This window comes from Equus przewalskii, chromosome 13, assembly GCF_037783145.1.
Source record: "Equus przewalskii isolate Varuska chromosome 13, EquPr2, whole genome shotgun sequence".
NCBI lineage: Eukaryota > Metazoa > Chordata > Mammalia > Perissodactyla > Equidae > Equus > Equus przewalskii.
In genome coordinates, this window is record NC_091843.1 from 36,225,863 (window position 1) to 36,252,607 (window position 26,745).

General features: G+C 36.1%; 1 protein-coding gene across 2 annotated transcripts in view; it reads right to left on the reverse strand.

Annotated features, from left to right (window-relative positions):
• The window catches only part of UBE2D2 (ubiquitin conjugating enzyme E2 D2), a 47,780-nt gene that overhangs the window by 10,762 nt on the left and 10,273 nt on the right, over positions 1-26,745 (reverse strand). Inside the window, exon 2 of one of the 2 annotated variants that reach the window (XM_008515551.2) lies at positions 4,056-4,119. In XM_008515551.2, the coding sequence (XP_008513773.1) occupies positions 4,056-4,119 (64 nt within the window). Of the gene's footprint in view, positions 1-4,055; positions 4,120-26,745 lie in introns of those variants that run through there. The other variant, XM_008515552.2, reaches the window with a different exon arrangement.

Sequence of the window (26,745 nt, forward strand, 5' to 3'; positions counted from 1 at the left end):
CCTTGGTTTGATGCTGTCACACCAAATTACACAAACTGAAAGCTACAACCTCTTTTACAAGAGTTTAAGTGTGAAGTTCACAGCTCAAGGATTACTCTTTAGTATCCTCAAGGATGAAAGCTTGAGGCTAAAAGGGAGAGTGAGACTATTTGTTATAGTTTGAGACTGAATCTCAAGAGGCCTATATTTGAATTCAGGTACAGATCTCTAGAGAGTCACCTTCACCAAATGTTCAAAACAAAAGAAAACAAAGATTATATGAACAGTAAGTCTTCAGCTTACTTTTCCTTTTTGTACTGAAGTACACTTCTTTCTGCTTACCAGAGCTTTGCAGAAAAGTGGGAAAACTTTAATGGTACATTAAAATCTGGATATTTAAAAATAAAGCATTTTACTATTAAATGTATATTATTTAAATATAAAATAAATATTTCTTTTTTTTTTCTTCTTCTCCCCCAAACCCCCCAGTACATAGTTGTAGATCATTCTGGCTTTGCTATGTGGGATGCTGCCTCAGCATGGCCTGATAAGCGGTTGCCATGTCTGTGCCCAGGATCCGAACCAGCAAAATCCTGGGCCACCAAAGCGGAGCATGAGAACTTAACCATTTGGCCACAAGGCTGGCCCCAAGATTTCTTTATTCTCACACTAAATATTAATAACATATGGTGCTGAGGGGCTTGAGAGCTAGGATAGTAAAAAGGAGCTCAAAAAGTTTCACTTTGGCCAAGAGTTTCTCTCTTCCCAAGATTTAAATTCTCCTTATAACAAAAGTTAAGATGATGAAAGTGCATGTAGCTATCTAATTACACTGTTTTATCCTTATGTGATTCATCAGGAAGACTTGATCAAGAATTTCTGACAGCAATTCATCCTCAAATGTTCTCAAACACCCACAAATTTTTTACGTACAATATCAGCAAACACTATCTAGATGACCAAGTGTAAGAAAGTTCTGTCTCTAAGGAGGAGATTTTCCCTATTCTCTTTTAGAAGGTAGGTACTGTTGATAGTTCAGTAGTATGTTATTCAAGATAATCAAAGTTGAACAGGAAGGCTAGGAGTTAAGGGAGAGGTAATTATTATTTTTTAAACAGCTTTATTGGGAGATAATCCACATACCATACAATTCACCCATTGAAAGTGTACAATTCAATGGTGTTTAGTATATACAGAGATATGCAACCATTACCACATTTCGCTGTAAAACGTTTTCATCATTCCCAAAAGAAATACTATATCCATTAGCAGTCACTCCCCATTCCCCACAAATCTCCAGTCCTATGCAACCATTATCTATTTTTTGTTTCTAGGGATTTATATGAAATATCCTATTCTGGATATTTCATATAAATGGAATCATACAATATGTGGCCTTTTGTGTCTGGCTTCTCTCACTCAGCATAAAGTTTTTAAGGTTCATCTACACTGTAGTATATGTATCAGTATTTCATTTCTTTTTATTGCTGAATAATATACCATTGTATGGATACATCAATTTTATTTATCCCTTCATCAGTTGGTGGACATTTGTGTTTTTTATAATTTTTGGCTATTATAAATAATGCTTCTATGCACATTCATGCTTAAGTTTTTGTCTGAACACATATTTTCATTTCTCTTGGATATATACCTAAGAGCAAACTCACTAGGTCATACCGTAACTCTGTTTAACTTTTTGAGGAACTGCCAGACTGTTTTCCAAAATGCACCATTTTACATTCCTATCACCAGTGTATGAAGGTTCCAATTCTCCATGTCTTCATCAACAATTATTATTATTATTATTATTATTATTTTTGGAGGAAGATTAGCCCTGAGCTAACTGCTGCCAATCCTTCCCTTTTTTGCTGAGGAAGGCTGGCCCTGAACTAACATCCGTGCCCATCTTCCTCTACTTTATTTGTAGGATGCCTACCACAGCATGGTGTGCCAAGCAGTGCCATGTCCACATCCGGGATCCAAACCGGTGAACCCTGGGCCGCCGAAGCAGAACGTGTGCACTTAACTGCTGCGCAACTGGGTCAGCCCAACGCTTATTATTTGACTTTTTGATTCTACCTATCCTGGTAGATGTAAAGTGGTATCTCATATGGTTTTGATTTGTACTTCACTGATGACTAATGATGTTAAAAATCTTTCTATGTACTTATTGGCCAGTTGTACATCCTTTTTGGAGAAATGTCTTTTCAGCTCTTTTGCTCATTTTAAAATTGGGCTATTTATCTTCATATTGTTGAGTTACAGAGTTTTAAAATATATTTTGGATAAGGATAAATAGTCCTTATCAGATGTATGACTTGCAAAATTTTTCTCCCGTTCTGTGTCTTTTCACTTTCTTGAAGGTATCATTTGTAACACCTAAATTTTAAATTTTGAGAAGTCTAATTTATCTATTTTTTCTCTTATTGCTTATGCTTTGGGGGAGTTTTATTTAACTCTCCAGGGTAACAACTTTTATATCTGAGAAAGGAATGTGAGAGTATTGACTATGGTACAAACAAAGCAATGAAAATTACTTTAGCACACTAAAGAGAACTTTAAAAATGAAATCTAATCCCTAGACTTCAAACACTTTTAATTAAAGATCAGCCACTTTCAACTATGAGGAATTTACCTTAAATAAAACCACTTTTTCAGGTGAAAGACCACACTGATGCAAGTGAACTATGAGATACCATGAAATGACAAAACTAGAATCAGAAAACTTGAGAATGAGTCCACCTTGGGAACCTCCACGAGCCTCTCACTAGATTCTTCTCTAATAAAATAGTTCACAATTTGTACTCCACTGACATACAAGAATTGTTGTAAGGCTTAAAAGAGATGATGTGGGGTATCAAATATTATAGTTACTCATACTGGACAGGTCTGAATATAAAAATGTAAATGGGATTTTTCATCACATGTACTTAATCTTATAATTTATAAGTTGTTTTATCTGTAAATCAATCCTTGCAAAAAGCGCCTTACTTGCCTTTTTTTTGTTTTTTAAAAGATTGGCACCTAAGCTAACATTTGTTGCCAATCTTCTTTTTGTTTTTATTTCTTCCTTCTTCTTCTCCCCAAAGCCCCCCAGAACATAGTTGTATATTTTAGTTGTGAGTGCCTCTCTCTGTGCTATGTGGAACAACACCTCAGCATGGCTTGATGAGCGGTGCCATGTCCACGCCCAGGATCTGAACTGGCGAAACCCTGGGCCACCGAAGCAGAGTGCACAAACTGAACCACTCGGCCACGGGGCTGGCCCCCTTGCTTTGATTTTTAAGGATTTACCACACCAAAAACATTAACAAAAATCAGGAAAAAATAATTTTAAACACAAACTAATATAAACTCATATTTTTTTTTGTCTTAATTTATATACTTCTCTTACACAAATGTTTCCAAGTATGCTCATTTTCTTCCCTCTTTGCTAAATGTTACATCTTTTTGTGAATTAGTTTTGTGTCATAAAGCACAATCTTATTCAAATATCCTTCCTTTAAAAAAGGCTAGAAGACGGTATAAAGGGGAAAAGCTGTGTTGAGACAAATGGAACAAATGGAAAATTATTATCCAACACGTGTGATAAGATCTAATAATTATTTTAGACAGGATTAAGCAGATAAACTGGACATTAAAAATAAACAAACTGTACCTGTATTCACAAGTGTGAGCCAGTAGAAAGACAGACACACATACACACACATACCCCCCATCATCCTTAGTATTATCTTACTTAAAAAACAATAGCTGGTTGTAGGTGAAAGCTTGAATATTTTGCCTCAGGAAAACACCCAGAAGGGAGGAACGATAGGTAGGAAGTGGCCAAAACAACTACACAGACAATGTCTGGCAGAAGAGGTTCAAAATGTAATGAACACAAAAGATGATGGGACACACATAGAACTTCATCTTTCATGGACAAGTAAGGGTAAACATTGCCTTTTCTCTATAGCATAATTACCCCTTCACACAAAATAACCTTAAGAGGTGTATATTCATTAGTCCCAGAGTTCCCCAGAGGTAGACTATTACGCTGTTTTACTCCATCATTCCTTTTAAATACTTACTATCATCTCCAACAGGACCTGCTGAACACTGTGCTGGGGGGTCCCGTGCCAGGTCGTTCAATTCCTTAAGAAAGGAGAAAGAAAAGAAATGTATTCAACATAAATATAACTTTATCCATTAATAAAATTTTCACTGTTACCAATATTCTGTCCCACCACTATAGCTCTTTTAGGAGTATTCTTTTGAAGTCAGAGATGGGTAGATTAGTGAATCTTTAGGTTAAAGTATTTTGAATTCTTGAATGCAAATGTGTGTTTAAAAAAGTGGATCATTTTTGCTTAGTTCAGAGTTTAGTAGGTAAATATAAGCAAAGTTAACACGTATTAAGTACTAAAGAGCCACAAAAACTGTTTTAAAGTAAAAACTTCATTTATCAGTTTTCAAAAAAGATTCAAGGCCAGTTTTTGCACCTCAAAACTATTAGGTTATACTTGGGACAAGCTCTTGAAGTCATAAATGTTCCAAATTATACGGGACCATCTCACAAGATGTTGATATGTTTTCACCTGATATCCATTACCAGGTTCCAAAGGTAGTAGAAAAAAACTTTAAAAAGCCTGGCTGAAGTAACAAAACCCATCATAAAGTTTTGTAATCAGAGACAGATCTACCTGTAGTAATGGTCTACAACCAGATGCCAGCTTCTTAGCTATTTTAACACAAGAGCCCACAAATCTGAGATTTGTTACTGGGTGGGGATGCCTGAAAAACCACAAGGCAGGAAATCATACCATATTCCCTATTCCCTGGGTTTGTTATTTGAGATAAAAACAAGCTCTGAAGAAGGATTAGTTTTAGATTATATTTTAAAACTACAACAGTCAAAACAGAAAAATCAAATATTTAAAAAGTAGAATAAAAACTAGAATCTTATTAATGAGTTACATAAAGGTATGAATTTAATATTCCAAATATTACACACTTTTAAATTTGGAGCACAGTTATTTCTCTAAGTCCCTTCCTCTGAGTTAACTTATTCAATCAGTCATTTTGGTTACATCAGTTATTCTGTTTTATCCTATCTGTAAGCTTGGAGGACAAAGCATAAAGTACAGAAATAAAGTTTTGGGTTTTTTTTTTAAAGCACTGGGAATGAGATAAAGATTTAACAATATCTACTTTCTCAAGTACCTCAATTTTTGAATTTTGTATCTCCCTACAACAGAGATTCCTTACCCATCAAGAAAAAAATAACCTATTGTACAGTTCCCATTCCCAAATGTTTGTAATACAGGTCAATATAACTAAGAATACTTGCTTGATTTAACACACAAAAGTTTAGGGGCCGGCCTGGTGGCGCAGCGGTTGAGTGTGCACGTTCCACTACAGCTGCCTGGGGTTTGCCGGTTCGGATCCTGGGTGTAGACATGGCACCGCTTGGCAAGCCATGCTGTGGTAGGCGTCCCATATATAAAGTGGAGGAGGATGGGCAGGAATGTTAGCTCAGGGCCAGTCTTCCTCAGCAAAAAGAGGAGGATTGGCAGCAGATGTTAGCTCAGGGCTAATCTTCCTCAAAAAAAAAAAAAAAACCCACAAAAGTTTATTTCTTTTGACTAATAGGTTGCTAGTAAAATACAATTTGAATTGAACAAGCTATTTTGAAGTCCTGCCATGTTCATTAAATGGAATTTTACTTGTGATTTATCCTTAATATTTTGCTCCTTTCAAATTAAGCCACCTTTTTCCATTCTGAATGACATCAAGAGCTAAGACTTACCTAAGCTGAATATAAGATCCATCAGTCCATTTCACGAACCAGTATGATATAATTAATTTTAAAAACCTAACCCAAACTTAGGCTAATAGACACACTCAGCACTTTCTCGGTTCAAAAGGCTCCTATATGATACAGATGAATCTCAAAAGCATAATGCTAAGTGATTAAAGAAGTCAGACATTCTGTATGAGTCCATTGATATGACATTCTAAAAAAGGCAAACTTACAGTGACAGAAAGCAGATCAATAGTTTCAGGGGCTGGAGGGAGTTGGAGAGGATTAACTAACTACAAAGGGACATGAGGAAAATTTGGACGGTGATGGAAATGTTCTATATCATGATTTTGGTAGATATGTACAACTGTGTGTATACCTATCAAAACTCAAAATGTATACTTAAAATTCTTTAATTTTATTGTATATTATATCTCAAAGTTGTTTATTTAAAAAAGCATCCATCCATCCATCTTTGTATATGCATAAAATACCTCTGAAGAATGCACAAGAAACTAGTTAACAGTACTTGCTTTCAGGAAGGAAAGCTTGCTTTGGGGGTCAGAAGGGGAACTGTGTATATTCCTTTTATATCTTTTAAATTTTATAACAAGTATATTTTTATTGCATATTTGAAAAATAAATTACCAGTTCTGGCTGTAAATTTGGATTAAAATAAAATAGCTATTAAAAGTTGTAACCATCTGGAGGGTAATCAAAATAGTGAAAACCCAGTTAAGACTGAATAGAAGCTCCAAAATTTGATGTCTCTGCACCAAGATGAAAACTGAAGTTGAATCTTGAAATTTAATAAAGTTACTAATCTAGATGGATCACTTGGGCAGAAAAGGTGCCCTAATGTATGAGGCTGTTTTTTTGTTTAACAGTTGGCTTTATCATTTGGCTTTACACCTATTGTACAGTTATATACGTTAATTTCTTTAACTTTTTATTTTAAAAGAAACAGTATTGAGATTTGTCTTATATATGAAATAGTAAATTATACATTATTGGGTTGAGAGTAGGGCTAGGACAAAACCCAAAACCAAGGAATTTTTCTGTAGCAAATGCAATAAAGAAATAAAGTAAATACAACTAAATTTAGAAGAAAAGAGAGGAGGGGACTTGGCCAGTTCAGATAGAGAATCCTTACTTTCTAAAAAGATTTTATGCTCCAACTTTCCTTGAAGTCTAAAAAAACAGAATAAAGGTCTTATTTTGGGAGTAAACTATGGATTTTACTGAACAGTTCTCAATTTAAAAAATTTCTTTGATGCTGTATACTCCACTTGTTTCTAGGTATACAGCAGAACTGATATTTTTAAAGATTAAGGGTTATAAACAATTTTGATTCTCTGAAACTTTCCTAAGTGTTTCTCATCTTAGTTCAATCAGCCCCAAAACCTTCTAACAATTTTTTTCAGGTAAAGTTTAATTCACTATGAACTTTTTAACACATTTCCTACTACTATCTTTTTTGGCTCAGGGATATGATTTCCAATGAAGAGATACACAGGGATAATAACAGTGCCTTATATTATTCCTTAAGAATATCTATTTTCCAAAGGATTAGCCCTTATTTAAAATGGACCACTATCAAATAAAATAGAACACTAAAACCTCTGAAAGGCTCAGATATTTCTATCATAGAACTACAGCAAAGAGAAATGAACCTTCCTAACTCTATGAGGGGAGGGGCTCCTGCAAGGGATATGTAGATTTTTCTTTCACTGTATCCTTAAGTACTCTAGCTAGGCCATTAGTTGGTAAAAATTAATCCTTCCATTAGCCATTTTTAAATAACCCTCTTTCCCCACAGTCTTAACAATTATGAAACAAAATACAGATCTGTGGCATGGAATAGAGATTTGTTTCACTATTTTGGTCCTCACCCTATAGCATAAGGTCAAAGAAACAAGATGGGAAAATGAGAGGTTATAATTAATTTCATAGAAAAATGGTTCTAAAGTTGAGTTTTAATAGTTCTGAATATTGCTATATAAATCAAGGATCTTTGGTGGTGATAATCAGGATATGAAAAGATTTAAGCAGACATTATGATTCACAGAATTATAATTTCAAAGTCAGAAGAAATCACTTAGACCAATTCCCAATTTTGTAAGAAAATAAGATATAAAGTATCTTCTAACCCAAGGAAGATATGTTATTAGTAATTAGCAGAGTAAGGACAAGGTGTTCTACTGTACCATACTTCTTTAATCTGGATCTAAAATATTAGAAATGTACAAGTTAGACTGTCTGAGAATCTATATATTGCCCAGGAAATTAAGCTGAATCTCCTTTAGGATGATTGAACTGCAAAGAAAGAACAGCTAAACAAGTAATAGTTCTTAAAAATGAGGTTCTTGCATAGCAGCATCAGTATCACAAGAAAACTTATTAGAAATGCAAATTCTCAGGCTCTAATCATACCTACTGAATCAGAAACTCTGGAGTGTAGCTTAACAAGGTGGTTTTAACAAGCCCCCCAGGAAATTATGATACACACTGAAATGTGTATTACTTCTTTTTTCCCCAAGGAAGATTAGCCCTGAACTAACATCTGCTGCCAATCCTCCTCTTTTTTGCTGAGGAAGACTGGCCCTGAGCTAACATCTGTGCCCATCTTCCTCTACTTTATATGTGGGACGCCTGCCACAGCATGGCTTGACAAGCGGTGTGTAGATCCACATTGGGGATCGAAAGTGGCGAACCCCGGGCCGCCGAAGCAGAACATGTGAACTTAACTACTGCGCCACCGGGCTGGCCCCAGCCCAATCTTAACATTGCCATATTAACTTTATGAAGGCCCCTGTATCCTCCGTGAACTAATGATTATCCTGAACTTAGTGTTTATCATTTTCTTGCATTCTTTTATACTTTTCTATGTGTCCACAAACAAGGTAATCTTGTTATGATTTTTACCTTTTATTTAAAAAGTGTCACATGGCATGTATTCTTCTATACTTTGCGTTTCCCTCAACATATTGAGCTATTTTTCCACGAAGATACACAAGTAGATCTAGTTTTATTCCTTTTTACTGCTGTTTATTTTGCTACTCAATGTCTAAACCACAACAGTTCCTTTCTTCCGTTGATGGACGTTTATTTTCTGTTTTTCACTATTACAATGTTTTGTAAATATTCTTACTTATTCTTGTACACACCTGAACTTTTCTAGGTAAACACTTCTTCAATTTAAAAAGTACCACCTCCACTCTTTTTGACCATGCAACAATGCCTTGTATTATGATGGGTTTTTACCATTATTTCCTCAACGCATACATGCAAGCCAAAAAAAAAGTGTAGTGATAACACACTGGAAGTTGCAAACTTGATCATTGCCTAGAGAAGGGAAAATCATCCTTAAAACATGCTTAACCATGAGGCCAATTCATCTGCCGACCTCCAAGAACACGGAGATAAACATGATAGACAGTGTCCCCCATCTGAACCGTCATTCACCACCATTTCATAATCCTTCTTCAGGCCCAGATCAGCAGTACATTTCTTGCCAAAAATCATCAAATGTCCAAGAAGACTTTCATTATCCTCTTCTACTATAGAAATCTGGGATATATGTTTCTTGGGTATCACCAGAAAATGTGTTGGTGTTTGAGGGAAACACCTTTTTAATTATAATTTTCTTGTCAACTCTACAGGTGTTTCATACAACTTATGTACTATTTAGTAAACTGAGATGTTTCAAATTATTAAAGAGGAAATTTCTTCTAAATGTCTAAATGGATGGCTATTTTCTAAGTTTATAAAAAATTCTAGATGTCCTTCACTTCAATAATTGGTTCTACCAAAAACTGTATGGAGATTTTTATGCTGCAAATATTAAAAACTAACCATCTCACGTGTAAGTATATTAACGAAAATCAGTTTCCATAAGGATAACTGTTATTCTATAACCTGTTAATGTTCTTGCTGATATCAGTAGGAGCAAGAGGCAGAATCCAGGTTTTCTAACTCAATATTCTCTGATGTTTTCTCATTATTCTGCTCTTAGGTAACTTTAAGCAAGTCATTCAACTTCTCCAGATCAGAGTTTTCACATCTATAAAACAAGGAAGTTAAACTAAAACAGAAATTTATACAGCATGGTTCTGTTATGGGGTTCAGGAGTCAAATAAATTTGGGAAACGTTATAATCCACATAATTATAAGAATATTCAAGATTCTAAAGTCCTGCATAAAGAAAACACTATTGTTTGGACACAGAACCAGGCTATGCCTCTTTCCTTGGTCCATTCTTCCTATGCCACCTTCTTCTGTGACAGATTTTATTGTCACAAAATGTCTAATGTCTATGAGAAAGTCAGAAATAAGAACGGAGAAACCAAAAAAACATTTCTTATCCTAGACAAAGAAATGTTACTGTTTTAGGATAAAAGCCTCTCAAACATGACAGAGAAATCTATGCAGCATTGTTAAACTCTGTCCTGTGTTATTTCTCATATCTATATCTTGTTTCCTCCCTCTAGGCTATAAATTACTTCCAAGTAATTTTTTCAACTTTTTTTAATTGTAGTAAGTACCCATAACATAAGATTTGCCATCTTATCCATTTTTAAGTATACAGTTCAGTGGTATTAAATATATTCATAATGTTGTGCTCAAAGTGTTTTAAGAGAATGTTTATTGCAAAAGAAAGCTCATATATGAGTTCCTTTTCAGATATGGTTAATACAAGATAAATTCCCTTTCCAAAGCAGATTACATGTTTCTGTTAATTTTCAGAGACAGGGATTTCTTGAAAAAGTTACTTTAAGTTCCAGGAAATCCTTACAACTGCTATTTGTCTGACAATGGTGATAGCTTCCAGTAGTGATCAAACATATAGCTGATGTGTTTTTGGCTTAAAGTAGTTTTTCAAAAAGTTAAAAAGGGACAAAATATTTTTCTCATGAAGCATATACCTTTTAAAAGGAAAATGATATGCTATATAAAGATATTAGCAAAACCTGTCATTTATATAATCCTATTATACTAAAAAATTTACATAAATACTGAAAGTTTATACTATCTATATCACAACCCACCAAGTAAAGCTAAGCAAAGTACCTTATTGTATTTATATTTATAAAGTAAATATAATCTAAAATTCTGTGTAACAAAGGAGATCCTGAAAACCTTAAGGTAAAATAAGGAATTCAAAAATTTTAAAGATTTTATAGGATTTTAAAGAAAATTCTTTCTTTAGACTCATTATTGACCTTAATTACACAGCCAGGGCTACATTTTAATAAAGTGGAGGAGAGTGTACAATCAGGAAGTCAGAGAATAATGAGGTCTATCACCATTTGGCAAGCAGAAAAAGTCAACTACTGGAACAGAAGTCTTAAACAAAAGTTAGTGAGTTAAGACTTTTAAGATATTTCTATAAAGTAAGTTACAGTTGAGTTATAAGGCACTCAAATTTGTTTGGCATGCTTAAAGTTTCACAAAGGAGAAACCAATATGAAATTCTGACAATGCATATAATTAACCCAATTATAAACCTGAGGTTAAAAGTTGTTTTTAAAAAGGCCAGACTTCAGTTTACATTTGTCTATCTTCACAATAGCAGTTATGTTTTTAAAACACATCAACACTGAATACTTCCAACTGCAAAGATTAGTGTTCAGATACTGCTGTTTTAGGATGAAAAAAATCTTTTTTATTCCCAAAGTGATCCTTCTTTCTCGAAGCAGCTATATTATTAATTAACCATTCCATATAAATCTAGTATCATATATAGTACTGTATAATATTTCATGTTCAATTTTTTATCCACAACTATCAAAAGTTAATTTCTGTATACCCTCACCTCTACTCCTTGAATGCTTAATTATAAATTCCTTTAGTGAGAGACAAGGTATAGCATATTCTTTTTTTTTTTTTTGAGGAAGATTAGCTCTGAGCTAACGTCTGCTGCCAGTCCTCCTCTTTTTGCTGAGAAAGACTGGCCCTGAGCTAACATCTGTGCCCATCTTCCTCCATTTTATATGTGGGACGCCTACCACAGCATGGCTTGCCAAGCAGTGCCATGTTCGCACCTGGGATCTGAACTGGCGAACCCTGGGCCACCGAAGCGGAACATGCACACTTAACTGCTGAGCCAGCAGGCCGGCCCCTATCATATTCTTTACTGCATTTCCCAGAGACTGGAACATAAGAGGTATTCAAATGCCAGCATGTATGGATGAATGCCTAGCACAGCACCAAGCAGAACTGGTGCTGACACACTTGCAAATGGGAAGATAAACAAAAGCACATAAACAACTAAGGGGAAGTCCAATCCATCTAGCCTAATCACATATAGTGTCAGAAAACAAAAAGTTAGTCTACAATGACATACAGAATATATTAAGATCTAATTACTGAACCTGAATAGAACATTTTTGGGTGAGACTAGATAACACTAGAGAACAAGGAGTTTCTTCGAGCACTTCAGCAGCAACCACTTAGATGGAAATGTTCTAATTTAAGACAATACTGTTTATTATTGAAGATCAAGAACGTTTCCTAGACTTTATTTTACTGATATGAACTATCGTTTACTCATTTCAAAACTTTTTTTTTCTTAATTCATTAGCTTTTTAATTTCAACCAGTCCAAGAAATCTAGAAACAGTTTGCCTGGAATACGCTCTGCACTACCCTCCCTCCATGCACCTTTAGGTTTCGCTTAAGTACTGCCTTTAGAGGGGGGCTTCCAAAAGCCCTTCTCCCCCATTTCCACTCGATTTACTGTTGAGTACTATGACAGAAAAGTACAAGTTACCTTAACAATTCAGCATAGTTCATATTTATCTGTGTGATTATGTACTATCTCTTGACCCAGTGACTAATAGGGACCTGACCTCTAGCTTTGTGCACAGTGCCCGGCCCATGGGAAACACTCAGTAAACACCTGTTGAAGAAGAGATAGTTACAATTATACACAGTAACTGTAAGTACCTAGAGAAAGATAACACCATCTTTCATTAATTCTAAGATACTTTTTTTAATATACCTGAAATCTAACTGTATATTATACTTAATGGCATGTCAGCTTAATTGGCAGTATATTTTCTTTTTTAGTAGTACATACAATAACAGTACATCTATCTTTCAATTGATGGCACCTTGGAGTCAATGAAGCAAGGTACTTGGGAAGGCAGTAATATTCTCTGACACTACACCCATGGGATCATATACCTAACAAAGTACAAATTTAGAACTTTGGCAATCGGGGTCAAAGTAGAAGATGATTAAGTAAATGAAAGAATTAGGATGGAAAATCACAACTCTTTTAGAAGAGTACTTCTGTATTAAGTGGGAGGACAAAAATATTAGGGAGGGGGGGTACCAAGAGCAAAACAGGCAAACAGCTGTTCCTTGCTAACAACTCCTGGAGCTGATGAACTCTCAGGGAAGATTAGACTCCACACAGGGTCTCTGTCAGGATCTGAAATTCCCTCTCCTTTCTGTCACTAAAGCAATGGTCAATGCTCTTCAACACTCTATGTCCAAAATGAGGGTGGCACACAGCCAGGTAGATGGGAAGAGTCTATGTGCTAATAGACAGATGGTGGAGTACCTACGCCAAAAGATTTTATCACTCACTAAGCTCCACAGAAAATACTGAAATGCTAAGAAAAAAACTCCCTTCCTGGTATTTGGGTAACCAGGATCTTCTACACCAGCGGATTCTACCTCAGTTAACAACTACATAGCAAACTAGAAACCTAAAGAACTTATTTTTGTCAAGGATCACTGCTACACTCTTCCTTAACACTAATCACTATTAACTATAGTCCCAAGCTTGAGAAAATGGGAAAATAAATTAATGTTAATATCATTATCTTGGTATGCTTCTTTGCTAATTAAAGTGGCAGGATAATGGGGACCTCAAAGAGGTAAAAATGCCATCCTGTTTCCCATTATAACCTGTAAAATTATGCCCCTATTCCCTAAAAAACCTGCAAGTACTATTTTTAATAAGTAGCCTATGGTTAAGTTTTAGTACTCTGACATTGTGAAACATATAAAAACTGTTAACCTAGAACTGTAAATCCTTGAAACCTAAAAGTAATACCTCTCATGGACTTTACTCATCTCTTTTCCAAAGCACAGTTTCTGTTTCACAAGTTCTCCAACACTAACCTAGGGAGTGCAAAATGATGACCCCGCCCACAGTTAAATCAGTCTTCCTACAGACCGACAATCTCTATGATATAAAATAGGTGACCAATAGTCAAGTAAGCTGTTAAATTTTACTATGCTAGAAGACTGGCTACATAGATGCAAAGCTGTCTCAGGTGATGAATCAAAGCACAGAAAACACAATTTAAGTGGGGGAAAAAAAAAAGCCCAAACCAAGTCTCAGGCCCAGGATTATATTTCAGAACAATCATTCAAAACACCAACTGACAGAAAAAGATTTCTGTGTCTCTCTGGAACAAACTTTCAAAACTGGACACTAGACAATATTGACAAAAGTGCAAATAGATATATCTGAATAAATGTCTTCTCAAAATTAACATTTTATGCAAGCTCAAAGATAGGAGCCCTCTGTCCACATTGAAATCACCTGAGATGCCATCTAATCAAGTATCTTCTACACAGTAAGAAACGCATTTTGTGGGGAAGATATTATAGTACCATGACAATAAGAAAAATGAAGAGTTTTTGTTTTTCTATGATGAAATTCACACTCTAAAAGGACTTTCACTTTATTTGCAGCAAGGGTTGGGGGAGACCCAATCAGAAAATTAAGCCCACAGTCAGGCTGGGGCAAGGTTTGGCACCGACGAGTATTATCTGTTTCAACACTTTACACTTCCTGATATTAAGAACAAAGCATAGCTCTCATAACTAGTTTTTAATAAGATCTGACCAATTAACATACAGGGAATGTTTAATCCATATAATCATTACAGTGGTGCTACTTCAGGATTCTGAGAGCATTTCTGAAATTAACAAAGAGGAGTTGACAAGCAGAGAAGCTGTTCTTCAGGATGACAATAGAAAAAGTATGAAAATATTATGAATCAAGTTAAAAAAAAAAGCACATAGTCTCTTTAATAAACGGTGTTGGGAAAACTGGACAGCCATATGCAAAAGAACGAAAGTAGACCATTATCTTACACCATACACAAAAATTAACTCAAAATGGATCAAAAACTTGAATGTAAGACCTGAAACCATAAAACTCTTAAGAAAATATAGACAGTACGCTCTTTGACAGTAGTCTTAGCATATCTTTTTGAATATTATGTGTCCTCAGGCAAGATAAACAAAAGAAAAATAAACAAATAAGACTACATCAAACTAAACAGCTTCTGCACAGCAAAAAAAAACCATCAACAAAACGAAAAGACAACCTACCAACTGGGAGAAGATATTTGCAAATCATATATCCAGTAAGGAGTTACTATCCAAAACATATAAAGAACTCACTCAACTCAACAAACAATCTGATTAAAAAATGGGCAGAGGATCTAAACAGACATTTTTCCAAAGAAGATCTACAGATGGCCAACAGGCACATGAAAAGATAGTCAACAGCACTAATTACTACAGAAATGCAAATCAAAACCACAATGAAATATCACCTTGCGTCTGTCAGAATGGCTATTATTAAAGAGGCAATAAATAACAAGTGTTGGAGAGGATGTGGAGAAGAGAGAACACTCATACACTGCTGCTGGGAATGTAAACTGGTGTAACCACTATAGAAAACAGTACGAAGATTCCTCAGAACATTAAAAATAAAACTACCATATGATCCAGCTATTCCACTTCTGGGTATTTATCCAAAGAACACAAAAACACTAGATTTGAAAAGATATATGCACCTCTATGTTCACTGCGGCATTATTCACAATAGCCAAGACTTGGAAACAACCAAAGTGCCCATCAATGGATGAAAGGATAAAGAAGATGTGGTACACACACACAGGAATACTACTCGGCCATAAATAAGGATGAAACCTTGCAATTTGGGACAACATAGATGGACCCTGAGGGTATTATGCTAAGCAAAATAAGTCAGAGAAAGACAAATACCATATGATTTCACTCACATGTGGAAGATAAAAAAAGCATAGATAGAAAAGACTGATGGTTACGGGGGAGAAAGAGTAAAAGGGCAATTTGAATGGTAACAGATAGCAACTAGACTTTCGGTGGTGAACACAATTTAGTCTATACAGAAGTCAAAATATAATGATGTACACCTAAAATTTATACGTTATAAACCAATGTTACCTCAACTAAAAAGTTAATTTAAAAAAACCAGCACAGACAGCCTCAAGTTTCTTAATATATGTATGCTATCAAGACCATGAGTTAAGTGAGAGTCTCATTAGGAACATGGCTAGTAGTATGAAATTCTTTTTCCTGTGACTCAATGTTATCTGACACTTTCCAGAACAGACAGGCAACCAAGAAGATAGCCACCTCTCTGGTCTGTAGGCTTTTAAAGTCTTACAGAAAAAACAAGGAATACAAGGTAAAAACTCAAGAGCCTAGTGATTACATTTTAATGCTACAAGAAAGAAAGAGTTTAATCCCAGTACATATGTGTCTTTTTTAGAACATTTACATCCTAATATCTTTTATCTTAATTCCTTTTCCTTAGTCTCCCAACACTAGGCAAAGTAAACAAAGCAACTTAAGAAGGGATGGGGAAATGCGGAGATGGTGGTCAAAGAGTACAAACTTCCAGCTATAAGATGAATAAGATCTACTGTACAGCATGGTGATTATAGCTAATAATACTGTGTTATATACTTGAAACTTGTTACGAGAGGAGATCTTACATGTTCTCACCACAGAAGAGAAATGGTAATTATGGTGGTAATCATCTTGTAATATGTAAGGGTATCAAATCAACACTATATACCTTAAACTTACATAATGTTCTATGTCAATTATATCTCAATAAAGCTGAGGGAAAAAAAGAGGAAAAAAATAAAGCAATTTAGGAAGTTATTCTGACAGGAAAAGACCTGGCCCTAAATAAATGGCTACACTTACTTCTCAAAACAATCACAACAATCACATTCTTAGGTTTCACATCTAACAAGCCTTTCCCTTCCTCCCTCTTCCTCCATTTCTTCCCTCCTCCTAATCACTGGCCAAACAAATCCTCTAAAAACTTTTCTGAATTAACATTTGGAAAAAATGTTAATATAACATTACTCAACCACTGGAATTGTTTTTAATGAATCCAAAGAAGCAAAATTCTACCACAAAATTAAATTTATAACATATAACCTTATCCAAGAGGTAAATATGTTATTGACAAAATTTACATATAATGTTATAAACCAATGTTACCACGATTAACAAAAAAAAGGACAAAATTTACTACAATTTCTCCTGCAGTAAATAATTCCAAAGATGGCTGCTAACAATTTCTCCTCTCCCTCTAAGAACATACCACTCCTCTTATCAAGAAGTAGACTATTTCCCTTCCCCTTGAATCCAGGCTGCCTTGAGTGTTGCCTGACCAAAAGAATGAAGCAAATAAGACACTGTCAGTTACAAGTCTAGCATTTAAGAGGCTTGACAGCTTTTCTTAGAGCTCTCAGTTACCATATAGGCTGTCCAGGCTATCTTGCTGGAAAGACCATTTAGGGGATGGGGGTGCACATTCCAGCCAAGAGTCAGCATCAAAGCCCCAGACATGTGGGAGAGGTCTGCTTGGACCTTCTAACCCTGATGCCTGCTGAATACAGCCACAGGAATGATCCTGGCTGACAACACATGAAGCAACACCACCTAGCCAAACCACAGAATCCTGAGAAATAATAAATCATTGTTGTTGGGTTTTTTTTAAGATTTTTTATGTTCCCTTTTTCTCCCCAAAGCCCCCTGGTACATGGTTGTATATTTTTAGTTGCGGGTCCTTCTAGTTGTGGCATGTGGGATGCCACTTCAGCATGGCTTAATGACCAGTGCCAGGTCCACGCCCAGGAACTGAACCGGCGAAAGCCTGGGCCGCCCAAGTGGAGCGCATGAACTTAACCACTCGGCCATGGGGCCGGCCCCTAAATCATCACTGTTTTAAGGCACTTAGTTTTGGAGTCGTTTGTTATAGAGCAAAACTAACTGATAAATACCCCTAGATAGTCTCCAAACAGGACTCTGAATAACAGATCCTTCCAATAATTATTACCAGAGCAGTTTCTCAGCAAAACAATAACAAATTTCTAATTCTCCTAAATATTAAAACAAAACCCACTACCCTGTTACTGAAAGCTACTGGCCCAAGAGAAATTTGTGTGTGTGTGTGTGTGTGTGAGAGGAAGAGTTGCTCTGAGCTAACACCCATACCAATCTTCTCGATTTTATTATGTGGGTCACCGTCACAGCATGGCTTGACAAGGAATGTAGGTCGTGCCCAAGATCCAAACCCATGAACCCAGGCCACAGAAATGAAGCGCGCTGGACTTAACCACTATGCCATAAGGCCAGCCCCTTCAAGAGAAATAGTTCTAATATTTTAAAATACTGCTAAGAGGGGAAAGTCATGATAAAAGTAGTTTATTCCAAGTGATCCATGTCCTTTCAGATTTGACATCCTAATATACTGTGTAGAGTTCCTTACAACACCAAACAATATTTAATCTCAGCAGGTATAAATATTTACCTAAAACTCCAAATGAGGTAAATAATAAGCTAGTCCACCTTAGCTAAATTTAGAAGACAGCCATTTTTATTTTGTTTTATTATTTCTGTGTGTGTGTGTGAGGAAGACTGGCCCTGAGCTAACATCTGTTGCCAATCTTTTCACTTGAGGAAGATTGTTGCTGAGCTAATATCTGTGCCAATCTTCCTCTATTGTGCACATGGGATGCTGCCACAGCATGCCTTGATAAACTGTGTGTAGGTCCACGCCCAGGATCCAAACCTGTGAACCCCAGGCCGCCAAAGCAGAGCACGTGAATTTAACTGCTATGCCACCGGGTCAGCTCCAGAAGACAGCCATTTTTAAATGTTATGTATTCATCTAGGAGAAAATCACAAACTATTTTTAAAATATCTAAATGTCCAATATTTTCATCAGCTACATAAAGATAGACTCATAGAGGTTCTGCATTTTATGACTTTTGTAGTGCCTGTTCCTTTAGAGTTACAATTCCTAGAAATATAAATTTTGGCATAACACTACAGCATGTATTTAGAAATATATACAGGAAGAACCATTGAAACTCAGACTTCAGGCAAAGTGACAAATTGAACATATAACTTTTACTCTCCCCAAATCCTATTTAAACGAAGCGTCAAAAGAATTTTCTTTTAAAGGCTTAAACCCACAAGTACAAAGAATGCGACAAGAGACAACACCAACAAACTTTTGGAAGCTAAAAAAGCATACTGATGAGTGATAGTGACTTAGCAGTCTCAAGAAGGTGAATCCTAATTCGTGGGAAAAATTCAAGAAGAAACCAAATTTACAAAGCTCAGAAGTTGACGGTGCAAGCAACTCCTGGAAGTAGGGCTAAACACAGGAGGACTACTTTTACATCTGTTTAAGTAGATGAGGATACAATCAGCAATATCTAGAGAATGAGGGACAGTATACAGGACAAAGGATCTGCTTTACTCAACAAAACAAGTTAAGAAAAAAAAAGAGGGATAACTCTATATTAACAAAAACTTAAAAGTCATCAACCAAATGCAAACCCTGGGCCTTCGTGTGAACTAACCACTTGGCCATGGGGCCGGCCCCAAACGCATGTTTTTTAAAATGCACACATTTCCATAACATCTATGTAAATTTTGACAATATCCAAAACAATACTACATATTGTGTAGGGATAAAAATCTTAAAACTAATAAAGATAAAACTTTAAAACTAATAAAGTGGCATCTAGATCACTTCCCAGACTCTGCACTCCTCCAATGTGCGCCCTCCCCACCTCCCCAAGCAACAGGCTGAAGGTTTGTTCTCTGGAGAGGATAAAACAGAAGGTCTCAAGACTGAGAGACACTAAGCACAGTCAAGGGTAAGGATGATATATGGAAAACAGGAAGGTTAAGCGAACATTTACATACACACTTTGTTCCCAGTGGTTCTGAGAACACTGGAAGCCTAGCCTGTACCTTCCAGGCAGGAGATTAAAAGGTTCTTCTCAGGAAAATCTGACCAGCACAAGATAAAGAATACAATTCACTGACATTAGTGGTTCATCCAGAGAAAGAGCCCAGTCAGCAAACCATAAATTGAATTTCACAGTTGCCAAGTCTCACTGTCATATGCTCAGACTTTTTAATCAGCTTTTTAGTGTCCTACTCTTAAATAAGGATAGACAACTGACAATGAAGGAATCAGTCATCTGATAATTCATCTTCGACATGAAAGATAAAAGCCAAAACAATGTGGAGAAAAAAAGAAGCAGGAGAAAACAAAGACCACGCAGGGAGAAGAAAAAGTCAAAACAAAAGACAAACTATCATGAATATCCTTAAAGGTAAGAGAAGCTATTGCTTCTACGAAACAAGAGCAAAATACTTAAAACAAACAAATATTCTGAGAATGAGAAAGTCTTCCAGAAAGTAGATAAAAGACAGGATGGAAAATAGAAAAGAAAATGTAGGAGGACTAGTCCAAATACTCCCCAAATTGATCTACAGATTCCACGCAATCTCTATCAAAATTACAGCTGCCTTTTTTTTTTTTCTTTTTTACAGAAATGACAAGCTGATCCTAAAATTCATAAGGGAATCCAAGGGACCCAAAGAGTCAAAACAATCTTGGAAAACAACAAAGTTGGAGGACTCACCTTCCTGTTTTCAAAACCTAATACAAAGCTATAGTATTCAAGACAGTAAGGTACTGGCATAAGAATAAACATATAGATCAATGGAATAGATTTGAGAGTCCAGAAATGAATCCATACACCTATGACCAATTGGTTTTTGACACAGCTGCCAAAACAATTCAGTGGAGGAAAGAACAAGTCTTTTCAACAAATGGTGCTAGGACAACTGTATATTCCCATGCAAAAGATGAACTAGATATCTACCTCACACCATATACAAAAACTGACTTAAAAGGTATCAAAGACCACCATCTCACACCCATCAGGATGGCTACTATCAAAAGAAACAAACAAAAACAGAAAATAACAACTGTTGGTGAGGATGTGGAGAAACTGGAACCGTTGTGCACTGTTGGTAGGCATTTAAAATGGTACAGCCAGTATGGAAAACAGTATGGCAGCTCCTTCAAAATATTAAAAATAGAATTACCATATGATCCAGCCACTCCACTTCTAGGCATATGCTCAAATAATTGAAAGCAAGGTCTGGAAGAGATATTTGCACACTCATGTTCATAGCAGCCTTATTCAGAACAGCCAAAACGTGTAAACAACCCAAGTGTCCATGAGCAGATGAATGGATAGGCAAAATGTGGTATGTGTTACCTAATAGAATATTATTTAGCCTTAAAAAGGAAGGAAATTCTGACAACATGGATGAAACTTGAGGACACTGTGCTAATTGAAGTCAGTCACAAAAAGATAAATACTGTGTGATTCCACTTATATGAAGAACCTAGTCAAAATCACAGAGACAGCAAGTAGAATGGTGGTTGCCAGGGACTGAGCAGAGGGGATGGGGAATTACTGTTCAATGGGTAAAGAGTTTCAGTTGTGAAAGATGAAAAGAGTAATGGCTGCACAACAGTATGAATGTACTTAATACCACTGAACTGTATATTTAAAAATGGTTAAGATGGTAAACTATGTTATATGTATTTTACAACAATAAAAAAAACCTGGAAAAAGTAGATCAAAGACCTAAATTTAAGAGTTAAAACTATAAAACTCTTAGGAGGGGGGCTGGCCCAGTGGTGCAGCAGTTAAGCATGCATGTTCCACTTTGGCGGCCTGGGGTTCGCCAGTTTGGATCCTGGGTGCGACATGGCACCTCTTGGCAAGTCATGCTGTGGCAGGCGTCCCACGTATAAAATGGAGGAAGATGGACACGGATGTTAGCTCAGGGCCAGTCTTCCTCAGCAATAAGAGGAGGATTGGCAGCAGATGTTAGCTCAGGGCTAATCTTCCTCAAAAAAAAAAACACACACACACAAAACAAAAAACAAAAAAAACTCTTAGAAGGAAACATAAATGTAAATCTTTATATCCTTGGATTAAGCAATGACTTCTTAGATACGACACAAAAAGCACAAGACACAAAAAATTAGATAAATCGGACTTCATCAAAATTTAAAACTTCTGTACTTCCATGAAGAAAGTGAAAAGCAATACACAAAATGGGAGAAGAATTTTGCAAATCACATAACTGATAATGGTTTACTATATGTAAATGGTGTAGAATATATAAAGAATTCTTACACCTCAACAATAAAAAGACAACCAAATTTTAAAATGCACAAAGGATGAATACTTTTCCAAAGAGTACATATATAGATGGCCAAGGAGCACACAAAGAGATGCTCAACATCATTGAGTCATTAGAGAAATGAGATCATTCAGTCATTAGAGAAACACAAATCATAATCACAATGCTATAACACTTGTCACTACGAAAGCTATAATCAATGAAGTAACAAGCATTGGTGAGGATGTGGAGAAACCAGAACCCTCATACATTGCTGGTGGGAATGTAAAATAGTGCAGCCAGTTTGGAAAACAGTTTAGCAACAGTTCCTCAAAAAGTTAAACACAGAATTACAACATGACCCAGCAATTCCACTCTTAGTTACATATCCAAGAGGAATGAAAACATATGTTCACACAAAAATTTGAAAATAAGTGTTCACAGCAGTATTATTTTTCATAGTTAAAAAGTGGAAATAGGGGCCAGTCTCATGGTGTAGTGGTTAAGTTTGGCATGCTCCACTTCGGCAGACTGGCTTTTCGGGTTCAGATCATGGGTGTGGATCTACACCACTCACCAGCCATGCTGTGGTAGCAACCCACACATAAAGCGGAGGAAGACTGGCACAAATGTTAGCTCAGAGCTAATCTTCCTCAGCAAAAAAAAAGTGGAAACAACCCAAATGCCCATCAACTGATGAACGGAAAAAGAAAATGTGGTATATCCATACAATGGAATATTATTAAGCCATAAAAAGGAATTAAGTACTGATATTATACTACAACTTGTATAAACCTTGAAAACACCATGCTAAACAAAGGAAGCCAGACACAAAAGGTCACATATTGTATGATTTCATTTATATGAAATGTCCAGGAAAGGCAAATCCAGATAGATAGAAGGGGGAGGGGAGAGAGGAGAGACCAGTCCAGGAAGTCCAACATTCAATAATAGTTTAAAAAAGAGAGAACAGAGAAAATGAAGTTAACGAAACCATGAACAAAATAACTAGAAAATTTCTCAAAACTTCAGGACATGAATTTCTGGCTCAAAAAGACCAACTGAACGTTGAGCAAAATAAATGAAAATTGACCTACATCACCACACACAATGAAATTTCAGAACACTGGGGACAAGGTAAGCTTCCAGAAAGGAAACCGGTCACACATACAGGATCAGGAATCAGAACGGTATTGGACTTTCCAGCAATACTGGAAGCTAGAAGACAATGAAAATACTGACTACAAAAGTAAAAAGAGTGACAGACTGGTGGTCCTATCTCAGGCTCTAAGATGAGAGATCAAGTCATGTTCATGGTCCAACCTAAGAAACTAAAGGCTTCTGTTCAAATGCCAATAAACACTATTAGCTTCACGTTGTTCCTCAAAGTCTGAACAATTTTTTACATCTTGTATTAACGTTGCATGTGACTTCATACAATTTAATTTCCAGATCTACAGATTCAACAACAGATGAACGAAAATAAGACATATATACTGAAAAGAAATTTACTACATAAGCATGTTTTGGGATTACCACTTTAAGTTAAACAGATTTTATATATTAGAGATTTGTCCTATAGTGATGAAAATAAAGGGTATAACTATTTCTCTTTTGAAAAGGAATTTAAACTCTTTTAAACCAATTTAATCAGTGTTTTAAGCATTTGAGAAAGTCTCAAATCAACCTTGAAACGGATATACTAAATATCATGGCAATTCACGATTTTAAAAAGAGCTCACAAACACGTATAATATACTCTTGGTAAGCTCAATAATTTCAGATTTTATTATTTCTAGTCAATAAGTGAAGCATAATGCTTAAATATACAAATAACCTCTCGATGGACAGGAATCTGACCTACGACTAAATTCAGTGATGATATTATTAGTGCCTTGATGCAATGGGCGAAGTAGGGGAGGTTTCACAAAGTAATTACCCATCACCTACAACAATGCACCTTTATCAAAACATGAATATTTCTAAATATACAAAGATGCCAAGCTCAAAAATTACCAAGAGAAGCCATCACTCCTGACTAAACTTTAACGAAAGCTAAATTACGTAGGTCTGAATCTTAAGCTGGGTAGTAAGTACACAGGTGTTGGTCATATCAGTATCTAAAATACTGTGTATACATAAACTATTTCATTATAAAAGATAAATTTCAGGACTTTTAATTATGGCTGTTTCCAACTATTTCTGAGAACGGAGACTAGTTTATACAGGTTACTAGAGTTATCAAAATTGTCTCAGAGTAGTAACACTAAACTAAAATTATGGTCTTACTTTTCTCCAAGAATAGGCTACAGAAAATGCCATATTCTACGGCCAGCCCCGGTGGCCTAGTGCTCAAGTTTGGCACATTCCACTTTCGTGGCCCAGGTTCGGTTCCCAGGTGCAGACCTACACCACTCATCTGTCAGTGGCCATGCTGTGGCAGCAACTCACATAGGAAAACAGGAAGACTGGCAGTGGATGTTAGCTCAGGGTGAATCTCCCTCAGAAAAAAAAAAAAAAAAGTCATACTCCCTAACTTGGAAAAGTGCTATGTGGTCACAAACACTAGGCTGAACTTACTGTATCTGTTTTAAGTAATGTTCTACATGACTAACATTATTATTTTAAATAGTTTTTATCTCAATATTTATGTCAAAAAGAAGTCCTTTATTTTTCCTTTTTTTTTAAATAGTGAGGGCATCCATGGGTAGATGGGCATGACCCAGTGCAGGATGTCCAAGTCGGGAGAGAGTTAAGAAGGGTATCCCCATGGGATGGGGGAACAAGAATGGTATCTATGCAGGGAGGCCACAGCAATGGGAGGTTGACTATATACGGGAGAACTAATCAAATGAGTAAATATATTAAGGATAACAGAAGCCAGGTTTCTCATGGGCAGAAAAGAAATACCAATACTGAAAGGATGAAATATAAGCTAATGGTACTGGACTGGAATTAGAAGTACCAGTGTTAACTCATGATTGTGATATATAGAGATAAAAGTAAATATACATGAAGATGTGTGTACATATGTGTGTGTGTACACATACACACATATTCCCTAGCTACATCCACTGATTATACTGAGAAAGCTTGGAAGTAGTGAGATTCCAAGAGCAACGAGCACATCTAGCATTCAGATCTTAGTTTCTAAATACCATTCTCCACTGAAAAGAACTAGGGATCCTTGGAAAAATAGATGATTACAGGGCTAGAGCAGGGAAAATAGAAGAAAAAGCCAGAAACATCTTATTGTGCCAGGACATAAAGCAGTGCTCAAAGAATGATGGAGGAAAAAAAGCAAATCCAGGACATATTGAGCATTAAAATAAATGATAATTTTTTAAAACCCACCTAAATAAAACAGGAAATGATGAGTCCATACAAACATAAAGTTAAAAATGAAAAAGTTAACACCATAGCCAAGTCATGGAACCAACCTAAGTGCCCAGCAACTGATGATTGGATAAAGAAGATGTGGTATATATATATATATATATATATATATATATATATATATATAACACACAATGGAATACTACTCAGCCATAAAAAAGGACAAAGTTGTCCCATTCACAACAACATGGATAGACCTTGAGAGTATTATGTTGAGTGAAATAAGCCAGACAGAGAAAGACGAACTCTGTATGACTCCACTCACAGGTGGTAGTTAACATATGGACAAAGAGAACTGATCGGTGGTTGCCAGGGGAAAGGGGGGTGGGGGGAGGGCACTAGGGGTGAAGTGGTGTACCTACAACATGACTCATAACGATATACAACTGTAATTTCACAAGGATGTTAACTTTTATAACCTTAATTAAAAAAAAATGAAAAAGTTAAAAATTTTGAATAACAGTGTGGTACCCAAACTCCAAGATGGCTCCTAATGATCCTTTACTTATAGTATTCACACCCTTGTGTAGTCCTCTCCCCCACATTGTACCAGGGAGGATCTGAGACCAACAGAATATGGCAGAAGTGACGGTATGCTGCTTCTGAGATTAGGCTATAAAACATACTGTGGGCTTTCATTTGGTCGCTCTCTCTCTCTTGGATCACTCTGAGGGAAGCAAGCACACTGAGGCAGCCCTATATAGAGACCCAGGTGGAGAGGAAATGAAGCCGTTAGTCCAACAACCCCCAAGGAACTGAGATCTGCCAACAACCATGGGAGTAAGCCTGGAAGGGGATCCTCCAGCCTTCAGAGAACTGTAACTCCAGGCAACAGCTGCGTTGCAACCTCAAAAAAGACCCTGAGCCAGAACCACCCAGCTATAAGCCATTCTCAGATTCCTGATCTTCAGAAACTATGTGATAACAAATATTTCTTGTTTTAAGCAGCTAAGTTTCAGGGTACTTTCTTATGCAGCAATAGATAAATAACACAAACAGGATAAGTACATATTCTCAAAGTGTCTCCCAACAAATTACTTATTCATCATAAAGGGAAAAAGAATAATTCTATAGGAGGAAACTCGGATAGACATCACCTTAATCAAGTGATAGAAGTGAAAATTCTCAGTAGTGGGTCAAACTGTAAGTGCATACCACCTGACATAATGCAGTGAAAAGAATCCAACCAAAACCATGCACTACTTGATAGGATGCAAAGAGAGGGACACAGTATTGCTTCTGTGACATTCC